This window comes from Sinocyclocheilus rhinocerous, unplaced genomic scaffold (assembly GCF_001515625.1).
Source record: "Sinocyclocheilus rhinocerous isolate Xijiao unplaced genomic scaffold, SAMN03320098_v1.1 scaffold2319, whole genome shotgun sequence".
Lineage (NCBI taxonomy): Eukaryota > Metazoa > Chordata > Actinopteri > Cypriniformes > Cyprinidae > Sinocyclocheilus > Sinocyclocheilus rhinocerous.
Genome location: NW_015658546.1, coordinates 259911 through 285969, shown reverse-complemented (window position 1 = coordinate 285969; position 26059 = coordinate 259911). Strand labels below are relative to the sequence as shown.

The window sequence follows — 26059 nt, the reverse complement described above, 5'->3', positions numbered from 1 at the left end:
TAAATACAACCCAGTGCTGGGTAAAATAGGGACAAACCCAGCAATTGGGTTGTTTTGACCCGGCGGTTGGGTTAAATGTTTAACCCAACCTTCTGGGTAGTAACCCAACCGCTGGGTCAAAACAACCCAATTGCTGGGTTTGTCCCTATTTTACCCAGCAATGGGTTGTATTTAACCCAGCATTTTTTAGAGTGTACTTTTTAATTTACAAGGAAATATCTGAGTATTTCAAATAAATAACGGCGGTTACTTTGTTCCTCCTGTACTGACTGACAGCTGTCCTGTGCTCATGAGAGAATCAGGAGTGAGTGCAGATGCGCTGTGTTTGTGTGTGAACATGATGCTACTGTAGAGCATTCACGCATCTCACTGCACAAAAACACATTCAGTGTTCCTCAAAATGAACGCAAACTCAGAATATGACGCAAACCTGCAATAATTAAATATCCTTTATGTATTTAAGCTCATTTTATTAACCAGTGTCTTTGCTGCTGACCTTCCATGATCCATTTCAACCATACTAATAAGCAAAAATGACTTTAGATAAACATAACATTTGTGTTTCCTTTTTTATTGCTGAAAAGAGAAAAACGAGCCCAGCACAGATGAGAAAAGGTAAATCAGAATTAACGTAACGCATTACTTTCCATAACGCAAGTAGTTACTTTTTCATGGAGTGACGCAATATTGTAAAAGTAACGTTCCCCAACACTGTTGTTATTTACAGTCTCATTGCACGCGCCTGCGCTGCTTGATCAAACCGCTCGCTGATGACATTACGAGAGAATGGCTCTGTGATGATGATGGTGGTGATAAGCGCGTGATCGCATCTGTCAGACTTCATCAAAGCTCTCCGGAGTCGATCAGCGGAACCAGCGTTTGATCCGGATCATGACGGAGCCCAGCTCCAGTGCGGATGACTCGAGGCTGATGCGGGTGGTTTGTGCGCAGGTCAGAGCCGTTATAATAGAAGCTCTTTTGTTGGAGCTCTCTGGCCCGGATCGGTTTCATCTAATTGTGGGTCTCTGTAATCGAGCACACCGTCAAATTCGGCTTCTTCTCGTAAACTTTTCTTCAAGCGCTTCAACAGAAGAGGCTGCGTCTGATTTCAGCCGCGTTTCGCAATCCGTCTTTAATTCCGCACGCAGATTTCACGCTGACCACATTCTTCTGATTGGACATCCGTTATACGAGTCTGCGGTCAACAAAGGGCCGTCCATAAAGAAAGAGCCTTTGACCAGTGAAACCCGAGAGCCTGAAGCTCACTGGAGCTTCGCATCTGACCGCGGCGTGAGGAGGAACCACTAGAAGCGTGGAGACGCGGTGAGGAGCGCGCGCCTGTTTCTCAGGATTCTTGGCACCGTCGCTTTTCCAGGAGCTCGCAGATGAACGAAACTCGATCCGTGATAATCTGCTGCGCTTTGTAGGAGGTATATAGCGGCGATGTCCGCGGCTCCCTGACGGCGTTCATCCGGAGCCGCTGCTGCTGATCGACGGCACCATGGTGGAGCACAGCGGCCTGGACATCATGTGTCTGAACAAGTACAGCCCCGCTTCCTCCTCCTCATCATCCTCGAACGCGGAGAAGAAACTTTTCTCCAAGCTCAAGGTGAGTCTGACCAAGAAGTACCCGCAGAAGAACGCGGAGACGCTGAGCGCGCAGTACGGAACCAACCTGCTGCTGATCGGTGTGTCGGTGATGCTCGCGCTGGCGCAGCACGGTCCGGCGGTGAAGAAGGAGCACCTGCTGGCCTTCATCACGGCGCTGATGCTGGTGCAGCTCGTGTGGATGCTCTGCTACATGATCCGGAGGGAGCGGGAGCGCAGCGCGGTGCCGGAGAGGGACGCGCACGCCGGCACCAGCTGGATCCGAGGTGAACGCAGCGCATCTGCTCCCGAACGCCATGCTGTGTGAGCGTGAGAGTGAATGATTGTGCTGTGTGTTCAGGGGGGCTGACGATGCTGGCGTTGCTGTCGCTCATCATGGACGCGTTCCGCATCGGTTACTTCGTCGGATATCATTCCTGCGTCTCCGCCGTGCTCGGAGTCTATCCCATCGTGCACGCGCTGCACACCATATCTCAGGTGAGAGCGCGCGTCTGGCACGCGCCCGGTGTCAGGGCACGTTTGTCTCGAGACACGGACTGTTTCGAAGCAGCTTCACCGGATAACAGGGAACGAATACAAAGTAACGTTAATAGAACGTTCGTTCAAAAATACCGGCTCTTTAATAATGTTAAAACACAAAACCATTCACGGAGCGTTCTCTAACATTTTTTAAATGTTGCTACTTGTTTCAGAACGTTCAGAGAATAATCAAAAGTAACACTCCCTTTAACATTAATTTAACCAAGAAAAAAAGTTTTAAAAGCATTTTAAAGACTGGACTTTAAGAGAACATTCACAAATAACGTTTTCATAACATTAGCAAAACTTAGAACATTTCTGACTGAAATAAACAGTAACAGTATGAATTTAGTTAAGTTATGAATCAAATTCAGTTCCAGCTGTAACGCAGCTCTACAGCAGACAAGCGTGTGATTATTCAGAACAGATCCGTTCTGAAGTGAACCATGTGTTTGCTCTTGATTGCAGGTGCATTTCCTCTGGTTCCACATCAAAGATGTCATCAAGAAATATGAAACGTTTGAAAGGTACAGACACGCTTCTTTCTCTTTCTTCGTTCATGTTGCAGCAGATGCTTTTATTCCAAATGAGAACAAATATCAGAGATTCAATCCTGCAGACAGATGCATGAGAAGAAGTTCTGCCATACACAAACATTTACAGTTATGCTTTTTTTCAAAAGTGACTTGTTTATGCAATTTCATCAGTTCACTGCATAGTTCACTCTACAGTACACTTAATGCACTATTTAATGCAATAAATGCATGATTTTCGAAGGTGATGATTATGATACATGCATATGATTGGGAAGAGTCAACATTAGACACACAGGAGCAGGATGCTGATGAAATAGCCTCAGCAACACATGATGAATCCGATCATGTGAAACACAGATATGTGTGTGTGTGTGTTGAGCAGGTTTGGAGTGATTCACGCTGTCTTCACTAACCTGCTGCTGTGGTGTAATGGAGTGATGTCAGAAGCTGAACATTTCCTCAACAACCACAGGAGACGCCTGACTGAGCTGGGATACGCCAATCTCTCCACAGGTGTGTGTGTGTGTGTGTGTGTGTGTGTGTGTGAGAGTGTGCGGACAATAGTGTTTTTCAGAGTGCTCGGCTCACTGTGGGAGGAGTCTGTTTTTTTCCCTCTACTATAGACTCTCTCTCTCTCGCTCTCGCTCTGTCTCTTGCGCTCTCTCTCGAGCAGGTGTGTTGTCACTTTACTGTTCACTCTTATAATAAAGGTTCTTTATGGGCATTGATGGTTCCATTAAGAACCGTTAACACCCATGAAACCACTAAAGGTTCTTTATAGTGGAAAAACTTTTTTTTAGATTATTAAAACATTCTTCACACTTAGATAAAATGTTTCACATAAATACTGTTCTTTTGAACTTTCTGTTCATCTGTGAATCCTGAAAAATAAAATGCATCATGGTTTCCACAAAAATATTGAGCAGCACAACTGTTTTCAACATTGATAATAATCAGAAATGTTTCTTGAGCAGCAAATCAAGTCAAGTCACCTTTATTTGTATAGCGCTTTATACAATGCTTGTTGTGTCAAAGCAGCTTTACAGTGTCAAACAGGAAAATAGTTTGTCAATAATGTAAGAAGACAATAACAGAGTCATTTTTTCAGCTAAAGTCAGTTCATTCATGATTCAGTGATGTCATCATCCAGTTCAGCTCTCTTCAATAGTGTCTGTGCAATCAGTCAAGCGTCCCCAACTAAACAAGCCAAAAGAACAAAAACTCCTTCGGTGACAGAAATGGAGAAAAAACCTTGTGAGAAACCAGACTCAGTCGCAGAAATAATTCTAATATCAGCATATTAGAATGATTTCTGAAGATCATGTGACACTGAAGACTGGAGTAATGATGCTGAAAATTCAGCTTTGATCACAGAAATACATTACATATAATAATCTCGTAAAAATGGAGCATATGGTGAATCTGCTTTCTAAAACAAAACACAGTCATACTGACCTCAAACCTTTGTCTGGTAGTGAACACAAAGTGCTTTGACATCGAAACCGAATCTTTGAACAGATTCTCTCTCCTCTCCTCTCATCTCGTCTCCTCTCCTCTCGTCTCCTCTCGTCTCGTCGCGTCGCGTCTCGTCTCATCTCCTCTCCTCTCATCTCCTCTCCTCCTCTCGTCTCCTCTCCTCTCGTCTCATTTCCTCTCCTCTCCTCTCCTCTCCTCTCCTCTCCTCTCCTCTCTCTTCTCTTGTCTCATCTCCTCTCATCTCGTCTCGTCTCGTCTCGTCTCCTCTCCTCCTCTCGTCTTGCCTCCTCTCCTCTCGTCTCCTCTCCTCCTCTCGTCTCATCTCGTCTCATCTCCTCTCATCTCATCTCCTCTCGCCTCCTCTCCTCTCCTCTCGTCTCGTCTCGTCTCCTATCGTCTCCTATCGTCTCATCTCCTTTCGTCTCCTATCCAAAAAACTCTTTAAAAATTAGGGACAGTGTATGTAAATTCAATATGATGTATTTTGAATTTTGCACTGCATTGTGTTTTAGGTTTATCGGAAAACACATTAAAATTAGCCATGATTTTATTACACTAACCTTTTAACCATATATTTGTAGTTAAACTGTGGATTTAAAAAAATGACAATCAATCCATGGTTATTGCACTTTTACTATAATAAAACCATTGTTAATTTCCGTATTTCCATAAGGGAAAATGTATGTCCTGAAGAGGATAATGGAAGTTTCTGCTGTGAACGTGACTACTAAATATAAAAAAAACACGAACTTCTGCGGAGAGTAATGTTCGCGCCACACTGTCAGTTCGGTGGCGCTAGTAAACACGTCCTCTCTACGCTGTCGAGTCGGTCGCGCAGCTCGGTCCATTGAGAACACTTTAATACCGCACTGTTTCATCCCACTTTTGGGTTGTTTGGCTTCCCATACCTCCCGTCTCCTCTCCTCCCCTCTCCTCGTCTCCTCTTTTCTCGTCTGCTCTCCTCTCGTCTCTTCTCCTCTCGTCTCGTCTCCTCTCTTCTCGTCTCCTCTCGTCTCCTCTCTTTCTGCTTCCACAGCTCTTCATTATCAAGTAGAAACTTTTGCTATAGTTTGCAGTAGGTTTATGGTTTTATGGTGAATTGATCCTCTAGATGGTGTCAGAGAGTCAGAATTTCTTTCAATTCTATTTCAAACTCCAGTGGACTCTTTTCACTGACAGTGACGATGTGTTTCCATACATATTACCATCATGAATCTAGCAGAGATTTCACATTACACTTTATGATAAGGTCCCATTAGTTAACATTGGTTAATGCATTAACTAACATTACTAAATCACTTCATTCCTAAACATCTGTTATTCATTTACAGTAATTCATTAATTTATTAGTATTTAATTAGTTAATAAAAGCATAATAATATATTAGTAAATGTTGATGTTTAACTAAAATTAATAAATTATTTTTCATTGTTAGTTCATGTCAGTGTTATTTTAGTAGCATTGAGATACTATTATAGTTTCTATTAATTTTAATTTGAGATAATTAACTATAATATAATAATTCCTGTTTGACACTGTAAAGCTGCTTTGACACAATCAGTATTGTATAAAGCACTATACAAATAAAGGTGACGTGACTTGACTTTTAGTTGTAATTATTTTAAAACATCACATTAAACTAAATGAAAATGAGCAATGTTTTCTTGGAACTAGATTAAATAAAATAAGATTCACCTTCTTTTTTAGAACCTCAAGTTTTAGTTCAGTCAAATTTTATTTTAAGTGGTTTTTGTTAACTGTACTGACCCTGGTTTATGTTAACTGATGTTTACAAATGGTACCTTATTGTAAAGTGTTTTCTATATGTTCTATACTGAGTTCTATTTCTGTACTACATGTTATGTAAATAGTACAATCTTTCTATGATTTAATCTGAGGAAACGGTATGGTGGGTTTTTTCTTATGCTACTGGAAATGGAAAATTCATATCTGTCTATGACGAGAATCCTGCAGATGTGAAAAGGCTCCATTCAACATCCTTATTTCTCAGTCATTTGGAGAGCGTTCCCATTGTTTTCATTGAATCCCATTGCGTGAATCTGACCGTTTGTCAGCTTATCTTCTCTCTCTGTGTCTGTGTGTGTGTCTGTGTGTGCGTGTGTGTGTGTGTGTGCGTGCGTGTGTGTGTGTGTGTGTGTGTGTGTGTGAGTGTGTGAGTGTGTGTGTGTGTGTGAGTGTGTGAGTGTGTGTGTGTGTGTGAGTGTGTGTGTGTGAGTGTGTGTGTGAGTGTGTGAGTGTGTGTGTGTGTGTGAGTGTGTGTGTGTGAGTGTGTGTGTGAGTGTGTGAGTGTGTGTGTGTGTGTGAGTGTGTGTGTGTGAGTGTGTGTGTGAGTGTGTGAGTGTGTGTGTGTGTGTGAGTGTGTGTGTGTGAGTGTGTGTGTGAGTGTGTGAGTGTGTGTGTGTGTGTGAGTGTGTGTGTGTGAGTGTGTGTGTGAGTGTGTGAGTGTGTGTGTGTGTGTGAGTGTGTGTGTGTGAGTGTGTGTGTGAGTGTGTGAGTGTGTGTGTGTGTGTGAGTGTGTGTGTGTGAGTGTGTGTGTGAGTGTGTGAGTGTGTGTGTGTGTGTGAGTGTGTGTGTGTGAGTGTGTGTGTGAGTGTGTGAGTGTGTGTGTGTGTGTGAGTGTGTGTGTGTGAGTGTGTGTGTGAGTGTGTGAGTGTGTGTGTGTGTGTGAGTGTGTGTGTGTGAGTGTGTGTGTGAGTGTGTGAGTGTGTGTGTGTGTGTGAGTGTGTGTGTGTGAGTGTGTGTGTGAGTGTGTGAGTGTGTGTGTGTGTGTGAGTGTGTGTGTGTGAGTGTGTGTGTGAGTGTGTGAGTGTGTGTGTGTGTGTGAGTGTGTGTGTGTGAGTGTGTGTGTGAGTGTGTGAGTGTGTGTGTGTGTGTGAGTGTGTGTGTGTGAGTGTGTGTGTGAGTGTGTGAGTGTGTGTGTGTGTGTGAGTGTGTGTGTGTGAGTGTGTGTGTGAGTGTGTGAGTGTGTGTGTGTGTGTGAGAGATTCACTAACCCTGCTGAAAAAAACCCACAGAAACCCTGATTGAATTTGTAATGATTAGAATGGTTATAATGGGAATTGTATTGGTTTTAATGGAGACTGTAATGGTCCCTGTGGGTCTCTACTGGTAATGTTAAAACCACTAAATCCTGACGGAATATGGACCAAAACACACCACTGGACAGGGTCAGATTCAGCTGTGTATCCGCACTCATCGCTCCTCACAGTGCAGAGAGAGAACTGAGATGTCCTGTAAGACGGTCAGCGCAGCAGCACCTGTACTGCACTGAACAAACGTCAGAGCATGCAAGCGCAATACAATGGGAGTCTAGTAATTCTGACTAAAATATACAATTTTGCTGAATATTTAGCATCTAAAAGTGGAAGCACTTCAGATGTCTTCCTCATTCACTACAGCGCCATCAACTGAAGTGCAAAGAGTGTGTTGCAGCCGGTTGCAGCAGTGTTGGCAAACACTACAGCTACAGTTTGTTAAAGGGGTCATATGATGCTGCTAAAAAGAACATTATTTTGTGGGGGCGTGTTAGAACGAGCCGTTTTAGGTAGGTGTGGCTGACTCTTAACTTTTATAAAGAATATCTCTTTGGGTTTGAGACTTTAGTCTTTGCAACTTTACAGATCTTCTTTATGCACCAAGAGCTTGTAACACTCCAAAGAGAAAGGAACAATTGAAATCGCATTATATGACCCCTTTAAGTAGTTTAAATTTAATACATAACAAACAAGACGGAAACACTTTCTGCAGTGCAGGCGATCATTCAGCTAAACATCTTCTCCTTTTGAGTTCCACCAAAGAAAGAAAGTCACACGTGTCTGAAAGTGCATGCAAACGATGACAGAACTGACATGTTTAGGTGAATTATTGCATGAGCGCTGAAGGTTTTATTCTTTTCTGCGTTCAGCTATGGATTCTCCCGGCCTTTGGCTGCCGTCCGCAGTATGACAGCGGTCTGGAGAAGGAGACCTTCGGATACAGCGTCTGGACCACGGTGCTGAACCTGGCCATTCCCATGAACCTCTTCTACCGCATGCACTCGGTGGCGTCGCTCTTCGAGGTCTTCCGGAAGGTTTGAGGACGACTGGGACTTTATCTGGTGCTCACACACACTGACAGACACACAAACACTGGTCTGAGGAAGCTCATGCGTTCAGAACGACTGGGATCGGATCCAGTTCTCATGGACTTGATAGGCTCTAGAAGCCTGAAGATTCTTCACACACTCCCCAATGTTTACACACTCACACTCACACTCACACTCACACACACACTCACACTCACGCACACGCACTCGCACTCACACTCACGCACGCACACTCACACGCACACTCACGCACACTCACACACACTCACACTCACACTCACACTCACACACACACTCACACTCACGCACACGCACTCGCACTCACACTCACGCACGCACACTCACACGCACACTCACGCACACTCACACACACTCACACTCACACTCACACTCACACACACACTCACACTCACGCACACGCACTCGCACTCACACTCACGCACGCACACTCACACGCACACTCACGCACACTCACACACACTCACACTCACACTCACACTCACACACACACTCACACTCACGCACACGCACTCGCACTCACACTCACGCACGCACACTCACACGCACACTCACGCACACTCACACACACTCACACTCACACTCACACTCACACACACACTCACACTCACGCACACGCACTCGCACTCACACTCACGCACGCACACTCACACGCACACTCACGCACACTCACACACACTCACACTCACACTCACACTCACACACACACTCACACTCACGCACACGCACTCGCACTCACACTCACGCACGCACACTCACACGCACACTCACGCACACTCACACACACTCACACGCACACACACACACACACACACTCACACTCTCACACACACACTCACACTCACACACAGACACACACACACACACGTACATCTTCACTTGATCAAGGATGATGTTCTCTTTTATCAAGTTCTCATGTGGGTTTAAATCCTGAATGTTTTTAGTACGTCTGATTGGAAGATCCTTGAATCTTGCAGGCCACTGAACAAACATCTGGTGAATATTGTATGTTTTAATCATTTAACTTCCTAACTTTTGCTCTCTAAATATCTAAACATTCTTAAATCAAGATGCATTTACTTGGAAAAGGAAATTACTTAAGATATTAAGTCTTGGATTCTGAAATTTTCATCAGAATTAAATGAGTTTCTTCTGCCAATGCGTTCAGAAAAAAATCTAATCTCCCCTTTGAATTAAGTTTATTTTTCTGATCCCATTAACAGATATTTGTTCTTGTTTCAAGCAAAAACTCACTTCATTTTGATCAGTAATTCAGAAAACAAGACTTCATATCTCATGTCATTGTGCTTCTCCAGTAAATGTGTCTTGATTTAAGAATGTTTAGATGTTTGTACTGGAAAACAAGACAGAAAAAGTGTTTAGCACTGTAATCAGTACTGAGTGTGTCAGAAACATAACTGATCATAAAACCACTGAATTAATAATTACACATCAGTGTCTGGCTTGAACTCCTGCATGAAGACCTGCTGATATCACGATCTTTTCTCAGATGTGTCTGTTATAACGGCCTGTTAACTTCTAAAGCAACGTGAAAACACACGAATCACATCAGAGCTCCTGAGACTCCGACGGATCTGCAGTAATGCTTCACCATGATCTTCAGATCGTGTCACTCGATTCAGACATGCATTTATAGCACATCATCTGTTACATATAGGTTTTGAAACATGTTATAAATATCTTTAGCGCTCTGCATTCCTCTGGGTTCTCACGTGTTTCTGAAGGACGTGTGACGATGGTTTCCTCAGTCCTGAAGGTTTCTGTGAGCGACGGCTTTTAAAAAGGCTTGAAACGCTCCGATGCTGGAGAGAAATGAGGCTTTATCCGTGCGTTTCTGGATTTAATGGGATTCTGAATCGAATCCATTATTCATGCTTCGGCGGGAGGCTGATTGTTTGTTTTGGTGAGTCTCTGTTCTGGTCTGGACAACATCAGCATCACAAACACAGGACTCATAGAAAAGACTCTTTATTTAGGATATTAGATTTCTGTGGAAACGCTTCTGGTGACTGTGATTATGGGATGTTCTCAGTCAGTTCAGGCGCTGTGATGGAGAAACGATGTGAAACGCTCAGATGTAGATGTTTCTGTAGAGCGGCTCTTCAGCAGATCTTTAGTAGGAAACGACTTTATCATCAACCTTTCTTCTCTTTTTGAACTCCTCTCCTCCCAAACACACAGTGAAACACACAACAATAAGTTGTTTTTGTTTTGCACTTTCCCCCCCAAATGATTACATGCTTGTCAACTTCAAATAAAAATATTCTTTGATGTAAACAGTCCAGTGGCTTTGGAGTTTCTTTGAAACATGAAATCGACATGAACTCTTTAAAGCACATTTATTCATCGTCGTTCACTTATGTCTCATAAAGCCTAAAAAATGGGTTCATCTTTTGATGTGAACCCTAATCATTTTCTCCCATATAAACAGCAGAAAAGTGTATTTTTCTTTCTTTGTATTTTTGTCGTTTTTCAGTACAAATACCTAAACATTCTTAAGTTAAGATACTTGAAAATATATCAAAATGAAGTGAGTTTATGCTTTAAACAAGACAAAAAAAAAATCTGTCAGTGGGGTCAGAAAAATAAAAATAGCTTTCCCTTTGAATTAAGCAGATTTTTTCTGAGCGCATTGGCAGATATTTGTTCTTGTTTTAAGTGTAAACTCACTGCATTTTGATTTATTTTTCAGAAAACAAGACTTAAAGGGTTAGTTCACCCAAAAATGAAAATTAGTCCATAAATTACTCACGCTCAAGTCACCCTAGCTGTATATAACTTGCTTCTTTCAGACGAATCCAGTCGGAGTTATATTAATAATTGTCTTTGATCTTTCAAGCTGTTTCATGGCACTCAGCGGGTGTTGCATGCTTCAGTCCAAAAGAAGTGAAATAAAAAGCGCCCATCCATAAAAAAAGTCTCTCACATGGCTCCGGGGGGTGAACAAAGGCCTCCTGTAGCGAATCGATGCGTTTTTGTGATATGTTATCATGGAAAGATCATATTGATGCTCTCTGTAAAAGGACAAAGCAGAGAATCTACTTTCTTCGTCGTCTTAGGTCATTCGGAGTAAGAAGGCAGATTCTTCTGTTGTTCTTTATGTCTGTGATAATGAGTGTACTGCAATACTGCAACTCCATTTGGTATAGGAGTTTGTCTGTTATGCTAAAAACAAAGCTGTTCAATCAATTAAAAATTTGCTCAAGGATTGTAGGTCAGCCCCTTGAGAAGCTCTATGATTCCGCTTATTATAATAATTTGTTAGGACTGGCTAACAAGATAGTTTCTGATCCTAATCATGTTCTGCATAATGAGTTTGAATTATTACCATCAAACCGGAGGTACAGAGTCCCAAGATTCAACAAAGTTAGGCTGAAACATTCTTTTGTGCATCAGGCGATCCTGGAGCTGAATAAGACACTTAATCAAAAATCAAGAGTAATGTGAACATGGTGTAGTTGTAGAAGTGTAGTAGGAGGGTAAGGCATAATGTAATGTTTAAGGGAGTGTAATGTATATTGTGTTTTGTTTGTGTGTGGATGAAGTGCATGTTGTTGTTTAAAGGATGTTGATTGTTGTGTAAACAGATACTGTCATGCAAGAAAAATTTCAGACTCGTCTGACAATAAAGTGTTATATATCATATCATATCATATCATAGAAGTAGCTTCGGGCGGATGACGTATGAGGTCGGCGTAGCGCATGCGCCGCTCAGAAGTGACGCACGCGGAAGCGCAGCGGAGAGATCAAAACAAAACAACGGTCTCTAATTAGAAGTACAAAACGAGGATTTGTAAAGGTTTTCACGAGACTCACCGGCGCATGCGCAGCGCTGACCTCATACGTCATGCTCCCGGAGCTGTTTCAGTGTACAACTGTGAGCGCAAGCTACAATAAAGTGATTATTACGCTTTGAATATGGATAGGGTGAGTAATTTGTGGACTAATTTTCATTTTTGGGTGAACTAACCCTTTAAAATAAGTAATTTTGCTTAAGTTTCTTGATTTAAGAATGTTTAGTTATTTGTACTGGAAAACCAGACCGAAATACAGAGAAAGATCATTTTTGCAGTGTGGTTTCTGCTTATTATTTGAACATTTACATTTATGCATTTAGCACTTCTTAAAAAAATCTAGTAACAAGAGTAATTCCTCAAAGAGCCAATGATATTTGTGATATACAAAGCCAGGTTTATTATAGAACTCCACAGGGAGAGATTATTCAGGAGATCTTCATGGCTTTCACTGCTGTATTTAACGCAGCAGATCTCTGAAGATGAAGCTCTGTAATGTAAACATTTATTCAGACTGTGTTATTGAAGCGTCAGCGTGAAGACGCTTCTGGAGGTCTTCATGTATAAATGCAGCTGTTTTCATTATTCAGATCTCACAGAAAACAGTGCTGTGTTCCACAGAAGATGCAGTCAAACAGTTTCAACACACTGCACAAACGACCTTCTTACTGTGGTATTTCTGTCATGTTTACAGATGAAGAAATCAAGCAAAATGACTTACGATATTAAGTCTTGTTTTCTGAAAAAATTATCAAAATGAGGAGAGTTTATGATTAAAACAAGAACGAATATCTGCCGATGGGCTCAGAAAAATAAACTGAATTCAAAGGGAAATTTATTTATTTTTTGTTCTTGTTTTAAGCAAAAACTCTCTTCATTTTGATTTTTGAAGACTAAATATCTCATGTAATTTTTATTTATTTCTGGACGGGACTCGATCCTCTCCGTGATGGATTGATTGGATAGTCAGAAGTGTGTCTGTGATCAATGAAGTGACTGATTCTGATTCGACTGCAAACACAGATGTGCTCCTGATGAGGCCAGATGTGCAGATGTGTGTTCGTCTCTCTGACAGTTCGAGGTGTTCCTGTGTGCCATGCAATCCCACAATCCCCTCTGGCTGGATGCAGCTGTGCAAGCTGAAGTGAAGTTCAGCAGCACCTGAGGCTCTTCTGTCAGAACTGACGCGTCTGAGACTCTAGCTGCTCGTGTCTCTGGAGCTCAAGTGATTGCTCTGATGCTCCGTTTACTGTGATATGCGTTGAGGCCTGCAGGCGGCGCTACAGACGCATTCATGCTCCTGCTGCATGCCATCCTGCTTTCATTGAGGATTTCTGAACACGTTTGACTGAATCAATCTTCGCGTGTGCACTGAACTCTCGTATGAGAGAATCGATGCAGAGCAGTCTGAGGAAAACTCAACGCTCATCATTCTTGCATTCTTATAGTGTTGTTTTAGATTTATTTGATTGTGCGTGTCCTTCATTGAGCTCAAAGGCATTTCGCAAAATAAATAAATAATTCGGTTCGTTTCGCTACAAATAATGAATGAAATCAGAGATCCTCATCATTGAGTGTCACCTGAAGCCGTGTGTGGTTGACATCTGCTCACTTGCATTTACACCTGAACGCGTTAACATCGGCGGGGCATGTTGTCACAACGAAATCCCGCTGTTTATTCGTTTGGAATAAAGCTGTTGAGTTAAAAAAAAACATTAACAACCTCTATAAATCTGATCGTGAAAGAGCTGCGTCTGCATTATACTTACTGGATTAGCATATATAAGCAAGACATTCTGAAATACAAAACATGCAAAAGCTAATGTAATTATTGAGTTGTACACATCAATGAGTTGTTCAATTATAATGTATGAATCAAGCGTGACAATCATGTAAATATGAGGCAGTGGTTCGTTTATTCATTCATTGCATATCCAGACTGACATCAGTGTCTCTCTCTCTCTCTCTCGCTCGCTCATAATAGCCCTGCACAGTTCCCGGGCACTCAGAGAGGTCGGACAGCCGTCGAGCGCAAACACACACATCCGCGTCCTCTCATCGGATCATCTGGACCCGCTCGGTGTCGGAGTCCCTCTTCGGTCATGCGGGACGCATCGGCACCGGAGCCGGCGCTCGCGCACACACCCGATGGCGGCCCGTGAGCGCTCCGGGACCCAGCATGCCCAACCGAACCGAGTCCGAGCCGCGGGAGACGCTGGCGCGCGCGCTGACCGGCTGCCTGCTGTGCGCGCTGATCCTCTGGACTCTGTTCGGGAACATCCTGGTGTGCGCCGCCGTGCTGCGCTTCCGCCACCTGCGCACCAAAGTTACGAACATCTTCATCGTGTCGCTGGCCGTGTCGGACCTGTTCGTGGCCGTGTTGGTGATGCCGTGGAAGGCGGCGGCGGAGGTGGCCGGGTTCTGGCCGTTCGGCGCGTTCTGCGACATCTGGGTGGCGTTTGACATCATGTGCTCCACCGCGTCCATCCTGAACCTGTGCGTGATCAGCGTGGACCGCTACTGGGCCATCAGCAGCCCGTTCCGCTACGAGCGCAAGATGACCCCCCGCGTGGCCTTCGTGATGATCGGCGCGGCGTGGACGCTGTCCGTGCTCATCTCGTTCATCCCGGTGCAGCTGGACTGGCATAAAGCCGCCGCGGAGCCCAACGCCACCGACGACGACAACTGCGACTCTAGCCTGAGCCGCGAGTACGCCATCTCCTCGTCCCTCATCAGCTTCTACATTCCCGTGGCGATCATGATCGTCACCTACACGCGGATCTACCGGATCGCGCAGATCCAGATCCGGAGGATCGCGTCGCTGGAGCGCGCGGCGGAGCACGCACAGAGCTGCCGGACGAACCGGCTCGCGTGCCAACACCACAGCAGCCTGAAGACGTCCCTCAACCGCGAGACCAAAGTCCTGAAGACTCTGTCCATCATCATGGGCGTGTTCGTGTGCTGCTGGCTGCCGTTCTTCGTGCTCAACTGCGTGGTTCCGTTCTGCCACAACAAGCCGTCCGCGTCCTGCGTCAGCGACACCACGTTCGACGTGTTCGTGTGGTTCGGCTGGACCAACTCGTCCCTGAACCCCGTGATCTACGCTTTCAACGCGGAGTTCCGCAAGGGCTTCTCCAGCCTGCTGGGCTGCCGGAACCGCTGCCGGACTCCGGTGGAGACGGTGAACATCAGCAACGAGCTCGTGTCCTACAACCAGGACACGCTGTTTCACAAGGAGGTGGCGAGCGCCTACGTCAACATCATCCCGAACGAGGTGGACGACGCGTTCGACCGGATCTCGCAGCTTTCGCGGGACAACGAGGACTCGGTGTGCGAGCTGGAGCGCGAGGCGGACGGTGCGTTCACGCCGAACGGCGTCCGCTGACCGGACTGTGCTCGGACCCGCGCGCGAGGGTTTCTGAAAAGTTGCTCGTATGTGTGACCCGCGCGCAGTTGTTGTCACATGACCGTGCTGCTGTTTCACCGGTGAGTCCCGTTATCACGCGCACCTGCTGAAGCTGGGAAAGCACTGCAGCGCACCGATCCTGTCTCTGAATCCAGTCAAACACTGAAAGACGCCGGTGATGTCATAAGCGTTAGTTCGGTGGAGTCTAAGTGTTTCAATCAAAAAAAGATCATTTCAAAGCAGCTTCACTGTAATAAACGCGGTTAGTGATGCACAAATTAATAATAGTGACATTATTCGGATCAGTTCAGTTAAATTCCGCTGTAACCCCGCTAACCTTCTCAGACTTTGGCTAACGTTCTGGCAGTGTTCTGTCAAAGTTACGAACAAACGCTAACAGAACGTTCACTCAGAGTGATCTGCTCTTAATAACGTTCTCAAAGCGTTAGCACGAAAACAGCATTCATGCAATGTTTTTTTCCTGAAACGTTTCAGCTGGACGTTTTTTAAATGTAACTCTTAAATGTAAACATTCAAAAGTAACGTTCCCATGACGTTTGCAAAATGATACAATGCAACGTTTCCTTAACGTTTGCATAACCAGGAGAAACTTTTGGACGTTCAGAGAACATTCAGAAATAAATGCGTTAGAAAAACATTCTTAGAACATATTTTTGCTAGCTAACAAGCAGCTCTACAGAAGATAACAGTGTCTTTATTCAGATCAAAGTCAAACCTATAATATTACTGAATATTAAAACAAATCAACAAATGAATTATACTGTGAACACACGACATCTGAACTCAGAATAATGACAAATACTTCTACACGGATAAAGTCGAGTGATTAATTTTACAAACATCTAAACATTCTTAAATCAAGACACATTTACTGCAGACGCATATCAATGACATGATATCAAGCCTTGCTTTCTGAAAAATTGATCAACATTAAGAAAGTTTATGATTAAAACAAGAAGAAATGTCTGCCGATGGTGTCAGAAAAATAAGCTTAATTCAAAGTGAAAACAAGTGATTTTTTCAGACGCCTCTGACAGATATTTTCTCCTGTTTTAAGCAAAACTCACTTTTTTTCTGAAAGCAAGACTGATTTACAGTGTCCCTCAGATACTATTATAGTTTTTGTTTTATTTTGTTTTGTAAGTTCTCTTAGGTTTTGTTTACGTCTATGTAATTTTTATTTTTTGTTTCTATTTTTTTTTAGTTTAGTTATTTTAGTGCATCAGTTTAAACTAAATAAAAATTAAACTAGCTAAAATTTCATTTAACATTTATGTTATTTCAAGTAACAAAAATGTACTAATAATCATGATATCTTACTTTATTTTGTTTCTCCAGTAAATTAATTGATTTAGGATTTTTTTAATATATTTGTACTAGAAAACAAGACAGAAATACTGAGAAAGAACAGCAGTTTTTCTTTTCTTTTCTTTGTTTTTGCAGTGTATATAGATGAGAGATAACAGATGCAATATGTACGCTTCTTCCAGTGCTGTAACTGGCATATCATCTAGAATTCACATGTTTGGAGCTCATAATTATGATATTTCTGACTCCAGTGGAATGAAAGGTCAGTGCACTATTGAAGTGTTGCTCATTTTGTGAAACGCAGCCGGTCATCTGACACACTGTGTGCAGAAACAGTCTCATGGTTCCTCTGTGGACCCTCATCACCCTCATCATCCTCATCATCTGTGACTCAAAGCAGCCGGAGAGATTCTCCAGCAGCGACGCCTTAGTGATCCGCCTTACACTGAGTGCAGTATTCCTGAACACTGAGCGACTCAAGTGCCCACCGCACTCCTCCAGTGTTACCACACCAGCTACACTCTTTTCTCATGCACTTGTTCATTGGCTCATGTGTCGTCGATGTTGTCGTCTGATGAATGACCGGGCCGCTCGGTTCTGGAGCTCGAGCGCTGTTCTCGTGTGCTGTTTGATGGTGAATGTCTGAAGAGCACATTAATGTCGTGATGCTTCATTGTGTTTCATTACTGTAACGTTTATTGTTTACAAAAGCGAAGCCTGTAGATTCACTGTAATGAGACTCCTCCAGAGCTGTGACTCTGAGTGTGTGTGTGTGTGTGTGGATGATGTTTTTCTCTGTCACACACACACTCATGAATGTACACTAACAGTCATGTGCACAGATGTTTTTTTTTTTAATAAAATGACCATTAAATGACCATATTTTGTGCTTGCAGGTGTGTGTGTGTGTCTGAAGCACGTTCTCTGTCTGGACAGTGTTTCTGCTGGTCATTGTTACGGTAGAAATGATTTCCAATAACTAAACGGAATATAAACAATGCAAACTGTGGGTCAGCTGATCTGCTCCAGTGTAAGATGTGCTGCAAAACACCCATGTTCTTCCGCAGTATTTCTGTCTTGTGCTCCAGTACTAATATCAGAACATCCTTAAATCAAGATTTACTTGTGAGGCAAAATTAAGATATTAAATCTCGTTTTCTGAGAAAAAAAAATAATTAAGTGAGTTTTTACTTAAAACAAGAACAAATATCTGCCAATGTGGTCAGAAGAATAAAGTTAATTCAAAGTGAAACCAAGTTAATTTTTCTGACTGCACTGAGATATTTTCTCTTGTTTTGAGCAAAACCAACTTACAGTGTTCTTTTAGAGTGTTATTACATTTACAGCGCTATTTTAGTATCAGCGAGATAGTATAGTTTTCATTTATATATTTTCCATTTTCAGTGTGATTTTAGTCATTTTGTTGTGTATTTTTGTAATTTTTCTTAGGTTTTTGTTTACGTCTATGTCGTTTTTTTTTTCGTTTTTTTTTTTCGTTTAGTTATTTTAGTGCATCAATTTAAACTAAATTAAAATTAAACTAGTTAAAATAAAACTTTTTGTATTTTATTTAATTTCAGTTAACATATATGTTATTTCAAAAATGTAATAATAATCATGATATCTTACATTATTTTGTTTCTCCAGTAAATTAATTGATTTAGGAATTTTTATATATTTGTACTAGAAAACAAGACAGAAATACTAATATTTTCCGTGTATGCTGGTAGTCTGATGCAGATGCATTTAACATAATGCGTCCGACTGAAATAACTGTCTCTCCAGTGTTATTATCACAGAAACTAAAGCAGCGGCTGAGATCCGTCACGCAGCTCCAGCTGAGATTCAGTCTCTCCTCAGATACTGATGTTCCTGAGCATCTTAATGACGAAATCACTTCACAAACACTGCCCTTCACCAGATTGAAAATCTGAAATAGCAGAAAGTTTCCTGTGAGGGGTAGGTTTAGGTGTAGGGTTGGTGTAGGACAATAGAATATACGGTCTGTACAGTAGAAAAACCATTACGCCTATGGAGAGTCCCCACAAGGATAGCTGACCAGACATGTGTGTGTGTGTGTGTGTGTGTGTGTGAGTGAGAGATTCAGCAGAATATGATCTGATACAGTCCGTCTCTCAGTGACTGTGATATAAAATCCTCCAGACTGAAATAATCCAGGAGTTCAGCTCCAAACGTCAGTTTCATTCATTTCAGTCGGGCCGTTGGACAACCAGTGTTTCGTTCAGACGTCTGCGGTGCGTCACACGACAAAATTCCAGTTCTTACTGGAGAGAAAACAGATCCTGTTAAACTCAGGCTCAGGTCAGGTGTCACTGTACGCTTTCTTTGTCACTTTCTCAGTGTTTTTAATGAAAGGTGAGTTTTTGAGGTTAATGACATCAGACATTACAGATGAAACCATTGTGTGATTCCTGCACTGCTCAGCTCAGAGGTTTCGGTCTGTTTTGCTCCATATCACGTCTCTTCTCTCAGTCTAGTGGACAGAAAACATCCAAAGAGTTGCTTTTATTGCACTTTCTGTAGATTTCAACCTTTAAAGAGTTTTTTCTCTTACAAACAGCAAACGTTACAGTTTTATTCCTCTCTATATTCTGAAGGTTTGTTCATATTTCATTCACACTGATTTATACAACATTTTACTCCTAAAAACATGGTGAAAATGTGTTTGTTTTCTGTCTGTTGACAGTATTTTCTGATTTATGATGAAAAGAGAAATCCACAATCCCCTCTGGAGAAACATTTAACTCTAATATGAGGACAAAATCAGACCAGAATTATCAACCTGACTTTATCCAGTCATCAGATTTATGTGCTGGAAATGAATGCAGATTAGTGCATATTTAATGAGATAATGCCTCATTTGCATATTTAAGCATAACAATTAACAAACAAAAAGAATGTTTGCAATTCCTTATGAAATCAATTAACTAGGGAAATATGGTCAAATCTATTAGTTACATTTTTACCCTATTCCCCTGAGGTGGATGTCTGGATATTTCAACCATCTATCTTTTTAATTCAAGATCTTTGCAACAAACACAAATGGCCAGATTGAGTTTTACATTTACAACATCTCTCAAATACAATTACCTCTGCAATTATGTGTGTCTGAAACACTCAGTACAGATGGAGTCTCAAGCTACGAGTCCAGCGTTTTTCCTCCATCACGACATGAAACACGGCAGTCATTAAACATTAAAACCCAGAGCAAATGCAGAAAGTGAGTGATTAGTGGATGAGAGTGATGGAGACTCTGTGAATCTCTCAGACTCTGATCACAAGCTTCCTCTGATCTCTGAGCGTTTGATTTAAATCAGCATCGGCTTTGTTGAAGGATAAACTACCACATGCATCAGATTTCAAAGTCTCTCCTGCGAGATCACATCTGATTTACAGAGCAGAACCGAGCTCTGAACCAACGTACATATTCATGTTTCTTATTTAGCAGACGCTTGAATCTCAGTCAGTTATTGCTTCCTCTTCATCTTCATCTTGATCTACAGCACGAGTCCCTCCGATAGCAGTGAGGTCAGTCAGTGTTAGACACACACAGGTGCGTTACGAGTCTTCACTGCTCAAACACACACTGCAGCTTAACAAGACTTATCCCATTAGCAGATTTAATATTTACATTTATGCATGAGGTCATGTGACGACAATGATGCATTCTACTGTATATTTACTGTTTAAACACATATACATTTTTATGCATTCAATTCACGTTTATTTGTAATGCGCTTTTCAGGATACACATCATTTCAAAGCACCTTACAGGAGATGCATGCTTCTACATTACTGTGTCAAACTATTGTCCATATGGCACAAATGTACAGTTCTCAGATAATATTAAGTATGCAGTGTATACTGCAGTGCACTAGTATGATCTGAAGTTCTGGTGTTGTGTTGTTGATGTGTCATCAGGTCCTGTGGAGCGTTACTGTGAGAGAACAACAGCGAACATCATCAGACCTTCAGCAGGTCAGTGAGGGGACAGAAGGAGAAGATGGGAGTTTCTGCAGTGGGTGTGGATGGTTTGAAGTCCTGTGTGTGTGGGGCTGAGAATTGACTACTGACTGTGCTGATTGTTGTGGCCGACACGGACTGACTGAAGTCTTCCGGTTAGAAAGTCCAGGATCCAATTACAGAGGGAATTGTCAAGGCCCAGCAGGTTTAGTTTATTAATGAGCTGTTGTGGGATTATTGTGTTGAATGCTGAGCTGAAGTCGATGAACAGCATTCTCTTCAAAAATCACTCTTGAGAAATTGTTTATTGTCCCCCCCCCCAACTGTTAGACGAAATTTACGCCCCTGTATGCGTCAGATCTTAAAGCAACAGCGTAAACCTGCAGCCGCCGACTGCATCATAAATGTTAATCAAACAAAAGAAAAGGAGAAAATCACTCACTGCTCTTGACTGAATCACTTATTAACTTTAATAAGAATCATCTATATTTAATGTATAAAGTGAAGATTATTTTTACATTTTTCATTTTCATGAAATGTCCGTAGTAGGCTATTTCTAGAAGACTTTACTAGGCTACAATCTGAAAAACTTCACAAAAAAAAAAAAAAACCTATTTAATTTATATTTTTGAGTAATACATTTATTTGTCATTTAGCTTGTAAGTAATACTTGGAGTGTTTACTTGCCTTCAGTAAGCTTAAGAATGTTTTATTATATTAGTTTATTATTTTCTGCTTTTGTATTAGTGGCAGTATAGCTTCAAAGAAAAATAATTTTTCTAACATCTTTGCCGCAATAGTTTTTATGGGTCCAAAATCACCTTGGGTGTGCATTATTTTCTAATAATTCAACGGCCCGTCATCAATTATTCCTTACATAATGTAATTTATTGTAATTAATGTAACTATAAATGCATTCAAAAATAAAACAGGACAGGTGTGAGTTGGCTGTGACTTATGGAAAGTATATGTAGGGCTTTTATACACAGTGTGTGCCATTGTACAGCCCAGGCTTATCACAGCCTCATTTTCAGTCGTCTAAGGGGTCCGTGTACTTTGGCGTCCATTCATTTTTAGTTTATTTTTTTTTAACCCAGAAATAAAAAAGCAGTTTCTTCTTTAATGGTTCAAACACTGATGAATAGAATAAGCAGACACAAACTAATTTTGATTATTCAAAATTCATATTTCATTCACAAAATCGTAAAAATTATATAAAGCTTGTTTTTTTTATTGAGATAAAAGGTGCATTTTCTGCTCTTAAGGTCCCATTCACCATTTATACATTTACTTTAACAATAAATAAAGTCAAGTGCCGCCCTTTATTTTTTCACATTCTGAAACCTGTTTCTCTCTGAAATATATCACAATACAATTCAGCCATAACTTCTGTTACATGATTGCTAAGCAAAGCAGGACACTAATTATAAATCAAAAATCAAAATGGCAAGAAGCAATAGAGGTTTGCTTTTGTTACATTTAAATGGACATTGCGTTTTTCTAGTTGTAAAGGTTACAACAATGTTAAGATACTAATAAATAGTTTCGTTGGACTCGGACTCGGCTGTTCGGGACTCGGACTTGAGTCCGACTCGATTGGTTAAAGACTCGGACTCGACTTAGGTGGACTCGAACCCAACACTATCTAGATATTTGAACTGTAAAACAATCACTTTCTGCAGTGTGATCACAGCATGGCAACACTATTGAGTGCAGTTTCCATCGCAACAGCAGCAGTGCATGTGTTCAGTAGTCTTCCAAACTCCGAATCAGTTCAACCATTGCGTCGCAAAATGATTCATTGTTTCGAAGCGCTTGAATCGGATCACGAGTCGCGAATCATTTGATTCAGATCGGGACTTCGGAGCGCGTATCGCAAATCTTTTTTTTCTGATTTATTTTTTTGAATAAACAGTACAAAACAGCGAACTATTAAGGCAGTACAGTTATTAAAACAAAACAAACAAACAAACAAAAAAAGACGAAGAAAGAAAGAATACACAAATACAAATCCCTTAGGAAAATTACCCGTGGTTTTCACTGCTTTAGGATGAACAGAACTTTAGATCACTTCCATGTACTTGTCTAGATCAACTTTAAATAAAGAAAAGAGAGATTTAGAACCAGATTTTTGTTTATGAAATTTAGCTAGCAGGAAACACACATTAAGTTATATGTTCTTCTCTTTCGAGTAGTCAAACAATCCAAAGAAAACATCTTTAAAACAGAAAGAAAAGTCACTTACAAAATGAGATCAGATGAACATTAAATAAATCTATAGTTTCCAAAGTCAGACATCACTTGTTATGATTCTCAAGGATGTAGGGTTTAGTAGAGACGCTGTGACATCTATCACACACTGCTAAATTATCTCTAGCAATAATTTTGATCAATTAATTAAATGTCTGTTGTCTGCTGTTATTCCACACCAACGCCACAATCAAACCTATGCTAAAGTAGCGCTGCTTTGTTGACAGCGGTAACCAAGGAAACGCTGTATCGCTGTGGTATCGAAATCGGAATTAAGAATTGTAACATTTAATTGGTATCTAAAAGTTCGGTGTCATAAGCTTATCTATTAGATTAAAGGAGAACATGGGTCAAAAACAATGATAGCAGCTAAGTTTTTTTTTTGTTTGTTTGTTTTGAGACACGGCCAGAGAAAATATTGGCAATATTTTGCCCTGTTTCAAGGAAAAACAAGCTGATTTTTCTGAGCCCATGGACAGATATTTTTTCTTGAGTTATACATAAACTCACATAATTTTTATATTTTTTTATTAGAAAGCAAGACTTAATAGCTTATCTCTTTTGGCCTCTCCAGTAAGTGTGTGACCTATTCCTTGATTTAGGAATAGATATTTTCACTGGAAACAGGACAGAAACACTGAGGACGAACAGCACAGGCCTCCACTGATCTCAGATCAGCTCTGAGTCTGGCGTTTAGTCTGTGATTTCTTCATTAGCGGATGATGTGGAGGCGTGTGAATCTTTCATTAGATTGCTTTCTCTCTGGAGAAGACTGTAATCACTGGATTACTGTGACCCGCTGGGGAATAATCCACAGAACTCATTCATGAAAGCACAGAGACATCATTCACTCACAGCCTTCAAACCTGTACGACTTCAAGAACATAACCATGGCTTTACTACAGTATTTGGTCAAGAGTGGTCAGTAGAGAAGATTACAGAACAAAGAACTCTGACATTTCTACCATTAACTGATACACTATAACACACAAGAAATCAATGTTAACTGGCACAAACTACAGGAATAATCAACCCCAAAACAAGCCAATTACACTTTCACAATCATAAAGAAATTAAATAATCCACTCAAAAACAACACAAACAAGTCAAAGATCAATTCAATGACGATTTATACACCAAAAATACAAAACAAAGAAATCACAATCGTACATCACTACAAAATTAACCATGATTTACTACAGTGACCATGGTTTAACTAGGATTTTTTGTAGTAAAACCATAGTAACTACAAGTAACTAAAATTAACCATTTACTACAATAACCATGCTTTACCTATGATTTTTATAGTGAAATCATAGTAACTACAAAAACAACCCCAGTTTTCTACAGTATTTGCTGTAAAATCCATACACTAAAAAATGTCATTCAGAAATCCTAATGTCACTAATAATTACAAAGGAATGACAAGTAGCACATTGAATTAAACATTAAATTTAGTAGAATGACTGAAATAGTATTTGCTTGTAAAATGTAATCCAATGATCTTTATTTACAACATCGAAAAATTATTTTTGCAGTGTAGTTACTACAGAATGAACCATGGTTTTACTACAGTACATATAGCTTAACCACGTTTTTACAGTAAAACCATAATAAATATAATAAATTAATATGGTTTACTATAGTATGTGTACTTTTACCGTGGGAGAAATAGTTGCTTCCAACGTTAAACGATCACAAAAGAAGATATTTTGAAGTCAACTTTGGACCCCATTGACTTTCATTGTATGGACCAAAAAAAAATAAATCTTTACAAAAGATCTAAAAAAGTCACAGGCTTGAACGACACGAGGGAGAATAAATGCTGAATTTGGATGATTTTTGGTTCTGTTCAAGACTGAATGAGTGTTTCTCTTCATGACAGTGTTTAGTTTTTGTCCTGATGAAGAACACGTTCCTCATGTGATTTGACATTGTGGATGTGTTCAGACGTCATTCTCTCGCTGCAGATGAATTATTATCAGGCTTTAATGTCTCTGGAGAGCATTCACCGTCTCTCTATAATCACAGCCATGAAAGCACAGGAACACAGCGGCTGATCCTCCGGCAGGCAAACACCATCTGACCGCAGAGAGGCCTGAAGAACAGCAGAGCCGCAGCCAATCAGCAGCGGCGGCTCAATGTCACACACACACACACACACTCGCTCTCATTATCTGAGTGCTCTGCTGTCTGTCTGTGGTTCAGGATAAACAGGATTCGCTCGTTTTGCTCTCTGTCCTGAAGGCATTAAATCAGTCTCACGGCTGCATCACTCATGTTTAGCTCTCTAAATGAGGACAGCTCAAAGACTTCTGTTGTTCCATATACAGCTAGTTAGGAACATTATAACCTAACACAAAACTATAAACTAACTCCAACAGAAAAAAAAACAGTATTTTCACAATAAAATTAAACAAAAACGTATTTTATTTTTATATCACTTTCACAAATTATAATGTCCCTAAAAGGATGTTTTGTCAAGTTTAGTCCACTTTTGTACAAATTTGTTCCCAAGTCCTCTGCTGCTCTTCAGTCATTTTTGACCGAAAAATTGTATTAATTTTATTTTTTTATTATTTTTTATTTAATTTATTCATTTTCACACACACACACACACACACACACACACACTCACAAACACACACACACACACACACACACACACAGTCTTGTGGGGACTCTCCATAGGCGTAATGGTTTTTCTACTGTACAGACCGTATATTCTGTTGCCCTACACCAACCCTACCCCTAAACCTACCCCTCACAGGAGACTTTGTGCTATTTCAGATTTTCAATACACTTCATTCTGTGTGATTTATTAGCTTGTTTACCCGTGGGGACCTCAATTTAGGTCCCCACCGTGACACGAGTCCCCATGAGTCTGTGTGTAGTCAGGTTTAAGTCCCCACCAGGATATATAAACCAGTACACACACACACACACACACACACACACACACACGTCTGGTCAGCAATCCCTGTGGGGACTCTCCATAGGCGTAATGCTTTTT

The 26059-nt window shown here is 41.1% G+C and overlaps 2 protein-coding genes across 2 annotated transcripts; both read left to right on the top strand.

The window, feature by feature from the left end:
* The first annotated feature begins 926 nt into the window (after positions 1-926).
* Positions 927-8425, top strand: LOC107722715 (otopetrin-1-like). Its single transcript, XM_016531185.1, has 5 exons — positions 927-1874; positions 1949-2085; positions 2596-2654; positions 3046-3178; positions 8065-8425. The coding sequence occupies exons 1-5, from the start codon at positions 1502-1504 to the stop codon at positions 8233-8235; spliced, it is 873 nt and encodes a 290-aa protein (XP_016386671.1). The 5' UTR covers positions 927-1501; the 3' UTR covers positions 8236-8425.
* Positions 8426-14092: 5667 nt separating this feature from the next.
* On the top strand, positions 14093-15471 carry drd5a (dopamine receptor D5a). The gene has a single exon (XM_016531188.1). It carries the CDS (start codon positions 14257-14259, stop codon positions 15460-15462), a length of 1206 nt encoding a protein of 401 aa, XP_016386674.1. The 5' UTR covers positions 14093-14256; the 3' UTR covers positions 15463-15471.
* Positions 15472-26059: the final 10588 nt, after the last annotated feature.

Excerpts from the sequence above, each read along its gene's own strand:
- LOC107722715 (XM_016531185.1), top strand. The coding sequence starts at position 1,502 with ATGGTGGAGCACAGCGGCCTGGACATCATGTGTCTGAACAAGTACAGC. Across the intron at positions 1,875-1,948 it reads CGGCACCAGCTGGATCCGAG|GGGGGCTGACGATGCTGGCG; the intron begins GTGAACGCAGCG and ends CTGTGTGTTCAG. Across the intron at positions 3,179-8,064 it reads ACGCCAATCTCTCCACAGGT|CTATGGATTCTCCCGGCCTT; the intron begins GTGTGTGTGTGT and ends TTCTGCGTTCAG.
- drd5a (XM_016531188.1), top strand. The coding sequence starts at position 14,257 with ATGCCCAACCGAACCGAGTCCGAGCCGCGGGAGACGCTGGCGCGCGCG.